General features: G+C 37.0%; 1 protein-coding gene across 3 annotated transcripts in view; it reads left to right on the top strand.

Annotated features, from left to right (window-relative positions):
* The first annotated feature begins 243 nt into the window (after nucleotides 1-243).
* Nucleotides 244-15,925, top strand: part of HCFC2 (host cell factor C2) — a 48,034-nt gene continuing 32,352 nt past the window's right edge. For all 3 annotated transcript variants that reach the window (XM_081249889.1, XM_081249888.1, XM_081249887.1), the window contains exons 1-7: nucleotides 244-418; nucleotides 1,887-2,035; nucleotides 3,502-3,662; nucleotides 11,953-12,161; nucleotides 12,902-12,986; nucleotides 14,549-14,655; nucleotides 14,760-14,948. In XM_081249889.1, the coding sequence (XP_081106015.1) occupies nucleotides 256-418; nucleotides 1,887-2,035; nucleotides 3,502-3,662; nucleotides 11,953-12,161; nucleotides 12,902-12,986; nucleotides 14,549-14,655; nucleotides 14,760-14,948 (1,063 nt within the window). In that variant the 5' untranslated portion in view covers nucleotides 244-255. The remainder of the gene's footprint in view (nucleotides 419-1,886; nucleotides 2,036-3,501; nucleotides 3,663-11,952; nucleotides 12,162-12,901; nucleotides 12,987-14,548; nucleotides 14,656-14,759; nucleotides 14,949-15,925) is intronic.

The following is a 15,925-nucleotide window of genomic DNA, read 5'->3' as shown; positions in this document are numbered from 1 at the left end:
CCTAAAATCCCTTGTCCAGGGTGCCAACACCAGCCACGTCACCCGGGGGCGGGGCTCCCTTGCCAGGACCCCCTCTGCTCCCCGCAGCCCTCCATCCTCGCCCTGGACGCCCGCGGTCACGTGACCATCACCTTCCTCCGTGCGGTTCCCCTCCTCCCGCGTGCACAGCTGGAGGCGGGTCCCAGCCCTCCTCCCGGAGCAGCGGCGCCGGAGAAGGCGAGGTGCATTGTGGACAGAGGGGCGGGGGTTGGGAAGATGGCGGCTCCCAGCCTCCTCAACTGGAGGCGGGTTTCCTCTTTCACGGGGCCGGTCCCCCGCGCCCGGCACGGACACCGAGCGGTGGCCATCCGGGAGCTGATGATCATCTTTGGAGGGGGCAACGAGGGCATCGCCGACGAGCTGCACGTCTACAACACGGGTAGGCGCGGTGGCGGTTCTTCGGCCCCGCCTGTGGGAGCCGCGGAGGGGGAGGGGAGACGAGGCGGCGGCCGCGGCCCTGACAGCTGTCACCGCCGGGTCACTACCTCCTCCGGCGGGCGGCGGGGAGCGAGTCTCGGCCGGGGGCCCCCAATCCCGCAGCGTCCCGGGCCGTAGCTCCGTTTCCCCGGGGTTCGCGGGGCGGAACCGGCCCCCGAGCGGGGCGCGCCGGCCCTCGGGCAGGCGGTCCCGGACCCCCCCGCCCCAGCCCTGCTGGCGGACGTAGGCTTGAGAGACTGTTTCCATCCGCCTGGGCCTCTTCCCGAAGTCTCGCCCACTCCGGGGCCCCGAGATCCCTCCCTGTCAAAACCCACCTCCAAACCGGAGCCCCTCCGGGCCTTTCGCGTCTTTGCCTGCCTGCCTTCCTTAGGAGGAAGAGAATATAGGGGAGATGAGGAAGGAAAACGAGAGGCCTTCTGGTACTTTCACCCCAAATACAGCCCCGTACCTGGCAGTTGGCAGTCAAGATTCTTACCCCGTTGGTAGCCCTCTTCACTGGCGGGGAAGTGGCTCGTGGGTGATACCGGCGCCTATCTGCATGGTTGGGTGTGTGTGCCCAAGCTCAGCCGTTCGGCGCTCGGGGAGGACTGTCGCCTTGAGCGCCGTTGCACATCAGAAATGCCCCCGGCCGCGGAGGCCCTGACTTTGAGTACCTCCGTGGAACAGAAAGGAGGTTGGAATTTCATTTTTCCCACTTGTAAATGCGCCAGCAGTCCTAAGGAAGCAGTTTTCTTGGTATAAGGCTAATTAATGAGTTTGAGGTTTATGTCGTGATCAATAACTTTTCTTTGACCAAACAACTTAATCGTAGTGGTCATTTAAAATTAATAAAATGATGGAGTAGGGGAAACTTTATTTTTTCACCTTCTCCTCCTCCTGGCACCCCAGCATAAAAAAGTTAAAAAGCTAGTCGACAGTTTGGTAGACTGTAAAAACCTTGGCTGTGGAATAGTTAGACCTGGTTTGAATTTTGCTCTGCCGGTTGCTCAAGGATCAGCCCTAAAGTTACTGAGCCTAAGTGTGAAAGTTTTCACTTGTAAAATGGAGAGGATGATGCTCCCCAAGTAGGGTTTTTGTTGAGAAATTAAGTGATATAGATCAGGGTTTTCAACAGCAGCACTATTGACATTTATAGATCAGGGTTTTCAACAGCAGCACTATTGACATTTGAACCGGATAATTTTGTTTGTTTTAGGGGCTGCCCTATATCCCCAGCCTTCTACCCACTAGTTGCCAGTAACACCCTCCTTCTGCAGTTCTGACAACTGAAATTTTTTTGTTTCTCCCTCGGGGGGCAAAATCATTCCCAATTAAGAACCACTGATATAAATGATTCATATAAAAGTACATACTCATAGTTTGTGATAACTGTTTATTATAATTGGTTTTAATTTTATTTTGGCAACTAGTTACAAATCAGTGGTTCCTGCCAGCTGTTAGAGGAGACATCCCTCCAGGCTGTGCTGCCCATGGATTTGTCTGTGATGGTACCAGAATATTAGTATTTGGGGGAATGGTTGAATACGGAAGATACAGCAATGAGTTATATGAGTTACAAGTAAGTGTATTTCAAATTTATTATCTCAACCTGAAATTTTAATGATATTGCTCATAATTCTTTGAAAGATTGCAAAATGTTTCATTAACGTGCTTAAACTAGTGTGAGCTTCACATTTCATAGCTTCAAAGAAAACATTTCCACTTCACTAAAAAGCCAAAGTTTTCTTTTTTTTTTTTTTTTTGCCCGCACCATGTGGCATGTGGGATGTGGGATCTAGTTCCCTGACCAGGGATCAAACCCGTGTCCCCTGCATTGGGAGCACAGAGTCTTATCCGCTGGACCACCAGGGAAGTCCCAAAGCCGAAGTTTCTAATGTAAGTCTTTTTCCAATACCCAGTGCAACATTTGTAACATTAAGATACCTGTTACTTAGCCTCAGTTGTACAAGTAGTATGTTTGAGCTTTTGTATCTTAGTGCAGTCCTTCTTTAACTCTAGCCTGCAGCAGAAGCACCTGGAGGGTTTGTGAAAACACAGATTGCTGGGCCCCGCCCTCAGAGTTTCTGAATCAGTATTCTCTACAGAGAATTTGCATTCCTACTGAGTTCCCACCTGCTCCTGCTGGTCTCCAGACCATACTTTTTTGAAAACTTCTGCCTTAGTTATAGAAATTGTTACCCTCATGCTAATAATCACTTTTTTCCCCTTTTCTGGCAGTACATACAACAGGGGTAACAGTTTCAAATAGCCTTTCTAGATTTTACTCTCTAACAAACCAGACCCAGAGCCCTCTGTGACAGCCCTAACTGACTTTTATTCCTGAACTGTATATTCCCAGGGCTGTGATCATAAGGGTATCTGGTAGTTGGCAGATGTAGGTGGATTATGCCTATTTATAAGCAGTCCATTTAAACATTTTTCAAAAATAGTTTTAGATAAAGAAAGCATCCGTGGCTAGAGAATAAGTTTTGGAGTTTGGTTTGTTAAATGATCTTTATGTTGGACTTCCCTGGTGGTCCAGTGGTTGAGACTCCGCACTGCCACTGCAGGGGGCACAGGTTCGATCCCTAGTTGGGGAACTAAGATCTCGCATGCCATGCGGCGGCCAAGAAAAAAAATTTTTTTTTAAATGAGCTTTATGTTTATTTAAAGGTTAAAATATATACCATCCATGGATTACCTAATTTCAAGAAGTGAGAGTACATAAATTACATTTAATCTTAAAGCTATAAATAATGTTGAATTATTCATTTGGAAAATATTTTATAACTGCTAGTGTTTATTATTATAAGCTTAGTTTGCCATTGTGGAAAGCTGTGAATATGGAAGACTAGACTGAATTTCTATTGGAACACTCATTTTAATTCCCGCAGTTATCTGGTTAACTTGTCATTTGTCCCAAAAGTAGCTTATTGAAGCCTTCTGATTGGATTCAGATTAAAATGTATTGGTATGATGTTACACTATTGACAATATAGGAGCACTTTCCTGATTTTGTCTGAGAGTATTTACGCTCTTTTTTAGGCAAGTCGTTGGTTATGGAAAAAAGTGAAACCGTATCCCCCTTCTTCTGGTTTACCTCCTTGTCCTCGGCTGGGACATAGTTTCTCTTTATATGGTAACAAATGCTATTTGTTTGGTGGCCTGGCAAATGAAAGTGAAGATTCAAACAATAATGTTCCCAGGTATGCCAACACTTTTTCAGACCAAATGTTTATTTTACGATTTAGCTTAAGAACATTTAATTTCTTCCATCTTTAATTATCAAAGGTGATGAAGCTTAGCCATTTTCAATTAAACCTAACAGTGAACAAATTTGTGTCCATTTTGTGTTTTCCTTAGTCCCTGGAGTATATCTGTTTTCAAAACTGTGCCTTTTCCGATCAGAAATCATCTTATTAAATTGATATTAATGTAACTGCTTGTGGCAATATATTTGTATATGTTGAGCCATAATGAATTTTAGTTGTCATAAGTGATAATGAAAAGTAATAAATGGATATTTTCAAATTATATTTCTCTGAGAGTTGGTAACAAAAATCTGAATATAAAATGAAGGCTATCATTTCCATTTTTCTCATAGGAAGCTGTTAAGAGTGGTTCACACAAGCAAGTACTTTCAGAACCAATTCTCTCCTCCTTTTTCCAAACAGAATTAATCACTGCCTCTTTTCTTTTTGCATAATGTTTTGATCACATGGTCATTATAGCATTCAGGATTTGGAGGTTTAGAATCCAAAAGGCTGTTTTCTGATTCACTGCTTACCGTGTATGTGTCCTTTAGTGGAAGTAATCTAAGCCTGTTTTCCTTCACTGTGAAATGGGAGTGATTAAATACCTACCTTTCAGTGTCATTGTGATTGCTAAATAAGATTATTGGAATAATTTTTAAAGGACTTTCAAGTTGCCATCAGCAATATCAGTAGTTGTCATCACCATTATAATGTGTCTTTTTACCTATATTAGACTGATAATAGAGTCTTAGCTTTTTTTTTTCCTCCAGACTTTAAAAAATAACATACTAAAACTACATGGAAAAATTGGAAACTGGAGAAAAGGAAAAGAATTTATACCACCACACTAATCCAGATACTTTTACTTTTAGCACATGTCTTTTTTTCATTTCCATTAAACAAATTTTTTTTAGATACAGATTGTAAAATTCAAGAAACTAAAAAGTATACAAAGTTCTTTCTCATAGCATCACTGTTCCCCAACATAGGCAAGCACACATAATTCAGTTTGATGTATATCTTTTGGAACCTTTTTCATGTAACACATTGTATTAGCTTTTGTTGTGTTAAGGGTAAGCTTCTCAAGTTTATGCTGCTTGAGGGAATAACTAGATACACGTGATACTTTTTAAAACCTTGATTAAAGCTAGCACATTCATTTCTGTTGACATTCCATTGGTCAGAGCAGGCCGTAAGGCCAAGACCTGAGTCGGTGATGCAAGGATACATGTTCTGCTTTCTGGGAGAGGGGTCTTGGGAACCTTAATCTGATTCTACGCAGACATGTTTTTTTTTTATACAAGTGAGATCTTTCTTCTTGCTTTATGACTTCGGGTGTTTACTTGTTTGGGTTTTTTTGTTTGTTTTTTACTTTTAACAATATATCTTTACATGGCAGTAGATATGGATTGGCCTATTTTTTAAAGGCTGAAAAGTAGTCTGGATTATGCAAATTATCTAACCACTCCCCTACAGATGGACATTTAAATATTTCCATAATTTTGCTATTACAGTTTTTACACATGTATAAATATTTTTGTAGGATTGATACTTATAAATGGAATGGGGGGGAGGGTGTTGGTCAAAGAGTACATTTAAGTTTGTTTAGGTACCCCTGAATCAACCTCCAAAGAGATGGAACTATTTTATACTCCTAATAACTGTGTACGAGAGTGCTTATACCCTCAGCAATACTGAATCATCTCACTCTTCTTAGTTTTTGCCAACATAATTGGTGAAATACATTTCATGGGTTTATCTTGATTTATTTTTAAACTAGGAATGAGCTTGCTTAACAATGCTTATTGGATATTTACAATTACTTTTTTGAAATTGTTCAGGTCCTTGTTTATTTTTCTATTTTTAAAAGTTGAAGTATATATTATATACCATAAAATTCATCCTTTTTATATGTACAATTCAATGATTTTTAGTAATTTACAGTGTTGTGTAACCATCACCACAATCCAGTTCTAGAACATTTCCATCACTCCAAAAGAAACTTCTTATTCATTTGCAGTCAGTCCCCATTCCCATACCAATCCCCAGGCAACTACCAGTCTACTTTCTGTCTCCGTAGATTAGCCTTTTCTGAACATTTCATATATATGTGCTTTTGTGCATTTATCTTCTTTCACTTAGCATAATGTTCTTAAGATTCAACCATGTTGTAGCATGTATCAAATATTTCTTTTTATTGCTGAATAATACTCCATTGTATTGATATATCACATTTTGTTTATCTGTTCATCAGTTGGTAGACATTTGGATTGTTTCCAGTTTTTGGCTTTTATGAATAATGCTGTTATGATCATTTGCATACAGGTCTTTCTATGGACATGTATTCATTACTCTTGATTAGATACCTAGTAATAGAATTGCTGAGTCATGTGGGAAATTTATATTTAACTTCTTAAGTACTACCAAACTGTTTTCCAAAGTGACTTCCATCTTACCTTCCCACCAGCAATGTATAAGTTCCAAATTTTCCACATCCTTGCTAATACTTGTTATTGTCTGTCTTTTTTTTTGTAGCCAACCTAGTGGGTATAAGGTGGTATCTTATTGTGGTTTTAATTTGCATTTCCCTAATGGCCAGTGATGTTGAGATTCTTTTCATGAACTTTTTAGCCATTCATATATCTTGTTTGATGAAATTTCTATTCAAATTTCTGCTCATTTGTTAGATACACTTGACCAACAGGCACAAAAAAGATGCTGAACATTGCTAATTATTAGAGAAATACAGATCAAAACTGCAATCAGGTACCACCTCACACCAGTCAGAATGGCCATCATTAAAAAGTCTACAAATAATAAATGCTGGAGAGGGTGTGGAGAAAAGGGAACCCTCCTACACTGTTGGTGGGAATGTAAATTGCTGCAGCCACTATGGAAAACAGTATGGAGGTTTCACAAAAAACTAAAAATAGAGTTGTCATATGGTCCAGCAGTCCCATTCCTGGGCATATATCTGGAAAAAACTATAATTCAAAAAAATACATGCATGCCTGTGTTCATAGCCTCACTATTCACAGTAGCCAAGACTTGGAAACAACCTAAATGTCCAAAGACAGATGAATGGATAAAGAAGATGTGGTACACATATACAATGGAATACTACATAGCCATAAAAAAGAATGAAATAATGCCATTTGCAGCAACATGGATGGACTTAGAGATTATCATACTAAGTGAAGTAAGTCAGAAAGAGAAAGACAAATACCACATGAGATCACTTATATGTGGCATCTAAAATATGACACAAATGAACTTATCTATGAAACAGAAAGAGACTCACAGACATAGAGAACAGACTTGTGGTTGCCAAGGGCGGGGGTGTGGGGGACGGATGGATTGGGAGTTTGAGATTAGCAGATGCAAACTATTATATAGAGAATGGATAAACAACAAGGTTCTACTGTATAGCACAGGGAACTATATTCCATATCCTGTGATAAACCATAATGGAAAAGAATATGAAAAAGAATGTATATATTTATATGTATAACTGAATCACTTTGCTGTACAGCAGAAATTAACGTAACATTGTAAATCAACTATACCTCAATAAAATAAATCTAAAAATAAAATTTAGTTGCTTGTATTCTTATTATTGAATTATAAGTGTTCTTTATATGTTCTGTGTACAGGTTTGTTTTTTAAAAAATCAAATATGTGATTTGCAAATATTTTCTCCAATCTGTAGTTTGTCTTTTTATTTTCTTAATGGTATCTTTTGAAGCACAAAGATTTGAATTTTGATAAGTTCTCAAATTTTATTACTCTTTTTTCAAGAATGTTTTAGCTATTCTGAATCCTTTACATTTCTGTATAAATTTTAGGATCAACTTGCCAATTTCTGCAAAAAGGTCTTCTGGGATTTTGATAGGGATTGTGTTGACTATATAGATCAATTTGTGGACAGTTGCTATCTTATTAGTATTGAGTCTTCCAGTCTATGAACATGGAATGTCTCTACATTTATTTAGATCTTCTTTATTGTCAGTCAGCAATATCTTGAGGTTTTCAATGTACAAATCTTGCTTTTATTTTGTTAAATTTATTTCTAACTTTTTATTCTTTTTGATGACATTGTGAATAGATTTGGTTTCTTAATTTCATTTTTGGATTGTTCATTGCTAGCATATAGAAATACATTTGGTCTTTGTATATTGATCTTGTATCCTGTGACCTTGCTGAATTCATTTATTATTTCTAATCATATTTTCATGGATTTTCGTTTTTCTTTTTATTAGTCATTCTTAGGAGTTCTCTATGTAATTTGTTTTATATGTTCCAAATATTTTTTCCCAAGTCTTCTGTTTGCTTCCCCCCCTTTTTTAAGGGTTTTCCTTTTTGTTTTATCAAGTATGACAATATACTTTTTAATGGCTTTCTGGTTTGTATCCTGCTTATTAGGAAAAATCTCCTGTCCCAAAACTATAGAAATAATTTTTCTATATTTTCTTCTAGTACATTCACAGCTTTGTTTTTGTGTTTAAAATATTAATGCATTTGGAATATATTTCTGTGACTAGTGTGAGGCTTTTTACTTTTTCTTCTGAATGAGTTTTCAGTTCTCCCACCACCATTTATTAAATAAGCCAATCCCCCCCCACACACAATGTGTTGAACTCCCATCTCTGTCATATCTTAATTCTCTTAGAATTGGGTCTTTTTCTAGACTCTCTAGACCAGGGGTTACAAACTACTCTCTGTAGACAAAATTTGGCCTGCTGCCTGTTTTTGCTAGTAAAGTTTCATTGGAACACAGCCATCTGCATTCATTTACATATTGTCTCTGGCTGCTTTCATATTAAAAGGGCAGAGTTGAGTAGTTGTGACAGCATTTATGGCCTACAAAGCTTAAAATATTTACTATCTAGCTCTTTACAGAAGAAGTTTGTGAGCTCTTGTTCTAGACTCTCTTCTGTTTCATTAATATATTTACCTTTCTATCTTTAATTGTGACGTTTGCTGTAGGTCTCTAGTATATGCCTTTGATCAGATTAAGGAAGTTCTAAAAAAGTTATATATGAAGTATAGTTGTATAATATTACATAAGTAACAGGTGTACGTACAGTATAGTGATTCACAATTTTTTAAGGTTATACTCCATTTATAATTATAAAATGTTGGCGATATTCTCCGTGTTGTGCAGTATGTCCTTGTAGCTTATTTTATACCTAATAGTTTGTACCTCTTAATTCCCTACCCCATGTTGTCCCTCCCCACTTCCCTCTCTCCAGTGCTAACCACAGTTTGTCCTCTATATCTGTGAGTCTGGTTCTTTTTTGTTACATTTACTAGTTTGTTGTATTTTTTAGATTCCATATATATAAGGAAGTTTTCTTAAATCTATAGTTTGCTAATTCATTTTTTCTATCTTTTTAACCAAAAAATGGATGTTGACCATAATTTTTTTTTTTTTTTCGGTACGCGGGCCTCTCACTGTTGTGGCCTCTCCCGTTGCGGAGCACAGGCCCCGGACGCGCAGGCCCAGCGGCCACGGCTCACGGGCCCAGCCGCTGCGCGGCACGTGGGATCCTCCCGGACCGGAGCACGAACCCGTGTCCCCTGCATCGGCAGGCGGACTCCCAACCACTGCGCCACCAGGGAAGCCCGACCATAATTTTTTAAGTTTTCCAAATGGAGGAATTCTCTTGTGGTCCAGTGGTTAAGACTCGGGCTTTCACTGTCATGGACCTGGGCTCGATCCCTGGTTGGGGAACTAAGTTCCCACAAGCTGAGTGGTATGGCCAAAAAAAAAGAAAAATTTCAAAATGGAAAGTTTTGTTATTGTTGCCAATATCTAGTTTTATTATATTGAGGTTAAAAAAATGTGGTCTATAGGATTTCTCCTTTTTAGTGATTGTTTTTGTGGTCTATTTCACAGTCATTTTTTGTAACTATTCCATAGTTCTTCATAAAGATTATAAGTTCTTGACTGGCTAAAAGGTTCTTTATTAAATCAATGTTTTAAATTATTATTCAAAGCTTTTTTATCCTGTGGGTGTAGGTCATAACTTCTGAATGACATGTTAAAATCTCCCAGTGTGATTGTGAATTTGTGTTTTGTTCCTTACATATATAATTTCAACCTGTGTGTATTATTTTGTTATAGACTTATCTTATGTAAATAGGACTAACAATTAACTAGTATGCACTGGTATAGCATACTGGCTGGGATTCGTTCTGATCTGTTTAACTCTATGCCATATCAGTTGTTAAATAGTTTTAATATCATCCTGCTATTAATAGCTTATAGTTGGATTTGGGGTTCTTTTGTTTCCCCTGCATACTCCCTATCTCCAAGAGACTTTGTCTTAAAATAAGGAAGTTTTTTCCTGCCCTTGTAATTTTATGTCTTCCATCTACTCTGCTTGTTGTTGCTTCTCCACACCCCTTTCCCTGCCTTTGCTAGGTTTGTAAAAATTGTGATGAGGTTGAATATTTGTGTATGTGTATGTGTGTTTATATATTTATATAATTTTTATTTCCTGTTCTGTGAACTGCCTGTTTATATCCTTTTACCTATGTCTATTGTGTGATTGGTCATTATCTTGATTTCATAGGAGCTCTTTATATTAAGAAAATTCTGTGATGTTTACTAAATTTTTTTTCAGTTTTTCTCTTCTCTTCTGACATTGTTTATAGTTGGTTTTTTTCCCTAACCATCTTATTTCCATAGACTATGCTTTGCTTTTTTTCCTTCTCCTTCCTTTTTCTTGATTTATTGTTTTTCTTGATTCTTTCTTTCCTTCTAATGATTTGAAAATTATACATGCTAATTCTGTGCTTCCCTTAGTTGCTTGGAAATCATCATACACATTTAAACTGAAGATGCCTTGTCCTCTTTGGAAATAGATTACTGTCTTTTTCTTTAGCCTTTTTTTGCTTACTCCCTTTTTACATATGTTTCGTAGAGTCGTGAATCTTATTCCAGACTACAGTAATGTTAAGAAATTAATTTTTTGGTCAGTCTTTCCCAGTGATTATTTAGACCTCACAGCCACAGTTATTAACATCAATTTAAATTTAATTATAAATTACTAGTTTCTTTGCACAACCATTTCTTTTATTCAGTGTATTCTTTCTTGGATTTCTTTTTATTTTTCCTGGATGATCTAGCATCATTTTTTCACAAAACAATTATATGGCTAAACTTTGCAGTTTTATATGTTCTAAAATGTTTAATTTTGCCCTCATATTTGAGTAATAATTTGATTACTCAATTTATTGAGAGATAGATTCTTATAAATGTCACTTTGCTCAAAACATTGAAAACATCATGTCATAGATGAGAAGTTTCATGCCAAGTTCTAGAGTAAAAAAGCTATGTAGGACATTGTTATGACATTATAGAGTGAAAATTTAAAAAGAAAAAAAGTTACAAAGCAACATTTGTAGTATATCTTGCTTATACACCTGTGGGTATCCATAGAGAGAGAGGTCTGAAAGGGTATTTACTAATTATTGTCAATAGTGATTGTTCTGGTTATCTGTACCATGTAATAAACTGCCCCAAAAGTTAGTGATGCAAAATAGCAACCATTTTATTGTGCTCGTGGATTCTGTACATTGGGAATTTATACAGGACACAGCAGTGATGACTAGGCCCTCAGATGGGAAGGCTTCAGTGGTCACTGCCATGTCTCATGCCTCAGCTGAGATGGCTGAAAGATGAACTCAACTGGGACTGTCATCCTGCGTGCCTACTTGTGTCCTCTCCAGATGGTGGTTTTGTGACAGTTGGACTTTCATGGAGGTTCAGGATTCCAAGTGCAAGTGTTCTATAGTGAAGCTGCATTGACCTTCTGTGACTGAGCCCCAGAAGTCACATAGTGTCATTTCACCACACTCTATTAGTCAAAGCAGTCACAACCTACCTAGCACCAAGGAGAGGGGACATAGACCCTACCTCCTCATGGGAAGAGTGTCAGGGAATTTGCAGCTATGTTTTGAAACCGTCACAGTATTGTCATGGACAAGAGTGCTGGCTAAATGATGGCAGGAATTTTTTTAATCTCTTCTGTTCACTACTGATCCCCACAAGAGTGCCTGGTACATAGTAGTGTTTGATAAATACATGTTGAATGAATGAGTTATGGGGTTTCTGTTCTTCTAATGGCTTTCTGTATTATATGAATAAGCATATATTATTTTTATAAATAGAAATAAAAAGCAAATAAAAAGTGTATATCATGTTAATGTTTTAATTTCTTTCATTATATCCTAGATATTTAAATGATTTCTATGAGTTGGAGCTACAGCATGGTTCTGGTGTTGTGGGTTGGAGCATTCCAGTGACTAAAGGGATTGTGCCTTCTCCAAGAGAATCCCACACAGCTGTTATATATTGCAGAAGAGATTCAGGAAGTCCTAAAATGTATGTTTTTGGTGGAATGTGTGGTGCTCGCCTTGATGACCTATGGCAACTTGACTTAGGTAAGCTTAAGTTCATTCAGGCTCAGGAATTCATTATGATTGATAAAGGCAAATATAAAAATTGCTTTGAAAAATATTTTTGATTACAGTTTTTATTGAGTTGTACTTGATATGAGTGATTGCTGGTCAGTCAAGTTGAACAAATGAATATTTGATTTATGACAGTAACTCTCCTGGGCTCCCTATAAGTCAGGTCACCATATATTCTGGTTTGCCTTGGATGGTCCTGGTTTATGCTTATTGTCCCACATAATTATCAATAGTACCCCTTTCACTCTGTGAGATGTCCCAGTTGAGGATGATTGAATTTATGTGGTTACTCTGTCTACAGGAAATGTGGCATTAGTAATGTTACTGCTGGTCAGTGAAATACCTCCTTGCATAGCTAGTTTAAGGGATCGTAGGAATGAATATTTGGAGGGTATGTGTGCTCCCACTTCTGAGTGTCTTGTACACAATATGCTCTTACTTAAACTGTTAAAATCCTTAATCTGCTTTTAATTCAAAATTGGTAGCACCCTAAATACATCTCTCCATTACAAATACTAACATTCAAGTGTAAATAGATTTCTGTGATTGGCAATTTATGTCAGCTGGAAATGTTTAAGATGAAATTCAAGTAATGGTTTTGAAACCCTTTGCTTCATTTTTGTAAGTCCTTTTTTTTTTTTTAATTCTGCAAGTTGAAGTAATTTGCTATTATTAGATTAAGTTGCTAATATACTTATTTTTACTTTTAGAAACTATGTCATGGTCAAAACCAGAAACTAAAGGGACAGTGCCACTTCCACGGAGCCTTCATACAGCCAGTGTTATAGGAAATAAGTATGGTGTTTTTCTGTTTTTTAGTCTTTCTTTTTTTTTTTCTTTTTAACAAACTTAAGAAAGATAGGTACAAAGAAGAGTGATGCTGCTAGTTTCTTGAAAATGATTTAATAATGTTTGATTGTGCTTAGTGAAGATAAAGTAATATGCCCACAGGAGCTAAAATACTTAGTGTGCATAACGTAACTATTTACTTTACTGGGCATAAAGTAATACGCCCATAAGAGCCAAAATACTTACCATTTTCTTGTCACGCCACCTCTTTTACTTCTTCACATTCCTTACAATATCATGCACAGAGTAGGTATTATATAAGTGTAAGGTAGAGTGTTGTCAAACGGACCTGTCCTCCATCAACAGATTTGACACACCTAACTCATTGTTTCTTTTTACATATTTTACATATTTTTCACATATTGATTTGTACTCAGGTGTGTATTCAGCATCTATGCTCAATGATTATACTTTGGATGGTGTTATGGATAGAATGTGGACTCTGTAACCAGATTGCCCGAATTCAGGTCTGAGCTTTGATACTTGTCCTATCTGTTCTGGGGCAAGGAAACTTTATTTGTACCTCAGTTTCCTCAGGTATAAAATGTGGATAATAGTAAAACCTCCTTCACAAGGCTGTCATGAGGATTGAGTGAATTAATACATATAAAATGCTTCAAACAGTGCCTGGTACATAGAGAGCACTCCATAAAGGTTAGCTGTTACTATCAGCAAGTTCCCTTTTTTGTACAACATTGGGCCAGAATTAGGAATATTGTTTAAATAGAATTTAAGTAAGCATTTACCTGTGTAGGGACTGTACCTTAAAAGTAATGTTTTAGGAAACACCTAGTTGTAATTTAGAACCTCATTAGTTCTTCTTTAAAAATAGCCATAACCAAAACCTAATAAGATATTCATTTTTTTAAACAGCAGAACCCTTTTATAACATGTGGTTTTTCCATTGGAACTCTAATATATAAAATAGATTAAAAAGAAATAGAGCTTCTTTGGTTGACATGAGGCTACATGGCCTAAGCTCTTCCTGATGAGCCTTTTTTCTTCTTCAGCAGCCATCGGGCATGTCTCGAGAACCCTTAGGGCCCTGAGGAACATAGTCTAATGTTTTTTGTTTGATGATATCAGTGACCAAAGTTATATGAAACTTACTTCTCTTTGGTTACTATACACATACAATTCTAAATTTAACTTTGGATGTCATAGATCATTTGAGTATCCTTCTCGCTGAGGCAACCCTTAGTATATTGCATACAATATTGATTTTTCAAATGTATTATAATTGAAATATTTCCCACTTTAAATAACTTGTCAGAGAGAAATAATTCTGATTCTGTATTGCTTCATAAAATTATAAACTCTTGAAAGAAGACCACTTTATTCACTGTTGTATTTCCATTACCTTGACAGTGATAAGTGATTTATTAGTCCTGAAGCTTTGAGTCAAGAAAAAGTAAATTTGTCTATTCTTAGCATTTTAAATCTAAAAAATAAAATTAAAGGTTTAGGGAAAAAACAGCTACTTTATGTTTTCTTTTTTTGTTGTTCAGGATGTACATCTTTGGTGGATGGGTTCCACATAAGGGGGAAAATATTGAGACTTCACCTCATGATTGTGAATGGAGATGTACCAGTTCGTTTTCTTACTTAAATCTTGGTGAGTCTTTTAAGAGTTATTAAAATAAAGTTTATTAATAAAATAACTTTTGTTATTTTGTCATTTAAGAAAAATAGATAAGTCATGGATATTTCTGTCTTTAGATACAGCAGAATGGACCACCCTAGTATCAGATTCTCAAGAAGACAAAAAAAATTCAAGACCAAGACCAAGAGCTGGACACTGTGCTGTTGCAATTGGCACTCGATTGTATTTTTGGAGTGGAAGAGATGGCTACAAAAAAGCACTGAATAGTCAAGTTTGCTGCAAGGATCTTTGGTATCTTGATACTGGTAGGTAAGAGTATTTGACAAATACAGTTTTTCCTTTAGATAAATAAATAATCAAATGATGTCTGTCTTTTGAGACTTCCTGCAAAGCCACTGCCTCTCTCTTTCATGTTGGTTTGGCCAAAAAGTTCATTCGGGTTTTCCATAGGTGCTTATGAAAAGCCCAAATGAACTTTTTGGCCAACCCAATAATTGAAAATGAATGGAAGAAATGATATATGTAGATACTTCCCATTATAGGGGAATTTCTTAATTTCCCTCTCCTTGAGTTTAGAATGGATTTAGTGACTCCCTTCCGAAGAGTAGAGAGTATGGAAAGGGAAAACTAGTAGCTTTGCAGTGTAGAAACCTGGCAAACATCATCTTAAGTAATCAAGGTCAGTATCACTAGTGATAAGTCATGTTGATATCATTTACCCCCACCTCCCATATCATGTGATAAGAAGAAACTTCACCTCTGTGGTACTTTTCCCCAAAATGCATAACACCATTCTAAATATGAGAACATATCAGACAAACCCAAATTGAGGGACATTCTAGATATTTTGCAGAATATGTGAACAGTACTCTTCAAAAGTTTCAAAGTGATGAAAAGCAAGGGAAGACTGAGAAATTGTCACAGCTTGGAGGAGACTAAGGAGATGTGATAACTAAATGTAAGGTGATACCCTAGATTAAATTCTAGAATAAAAACCATTAATTGAAAAACTGGTGAAATCTGAATAGTCCATAGTTTAGTTAATACATAGTGTTACTCCAATGTTAATTTCTTAGTTTTAACAAATGTATTAACATTAGGGGATACTGAGTAAAAGGTATATGGGAACTCTGCAATTCTTCTATAAATCTGAAATTATTCCAAAATAAAAAGATTTTTTTTAAAGTTATATAACACCAAAAAAATTTTTTTAATATGGAACTCACGTCCATTTTTCAATAAATATTTATTGATTGACAGCTGTGTACAGGAATTTTTCCAA

This window comes from Mesoplodon bidens (assembly GCF_964165515.1).
Source record: "Mesoplodon bidens genome assembly, chromosome: 11".
Lineage (NCBI taxonomy): Eukaryota > Metazoa > Chordata > Mammalia > Artiodactyla > Ziphiidae > Mesoplodon > Mesoplodon bidens.
Note: the sequence above shows the minus strand (reverse complement) of the source record. Positions and strands in the feature narration are given on the sequence as shown.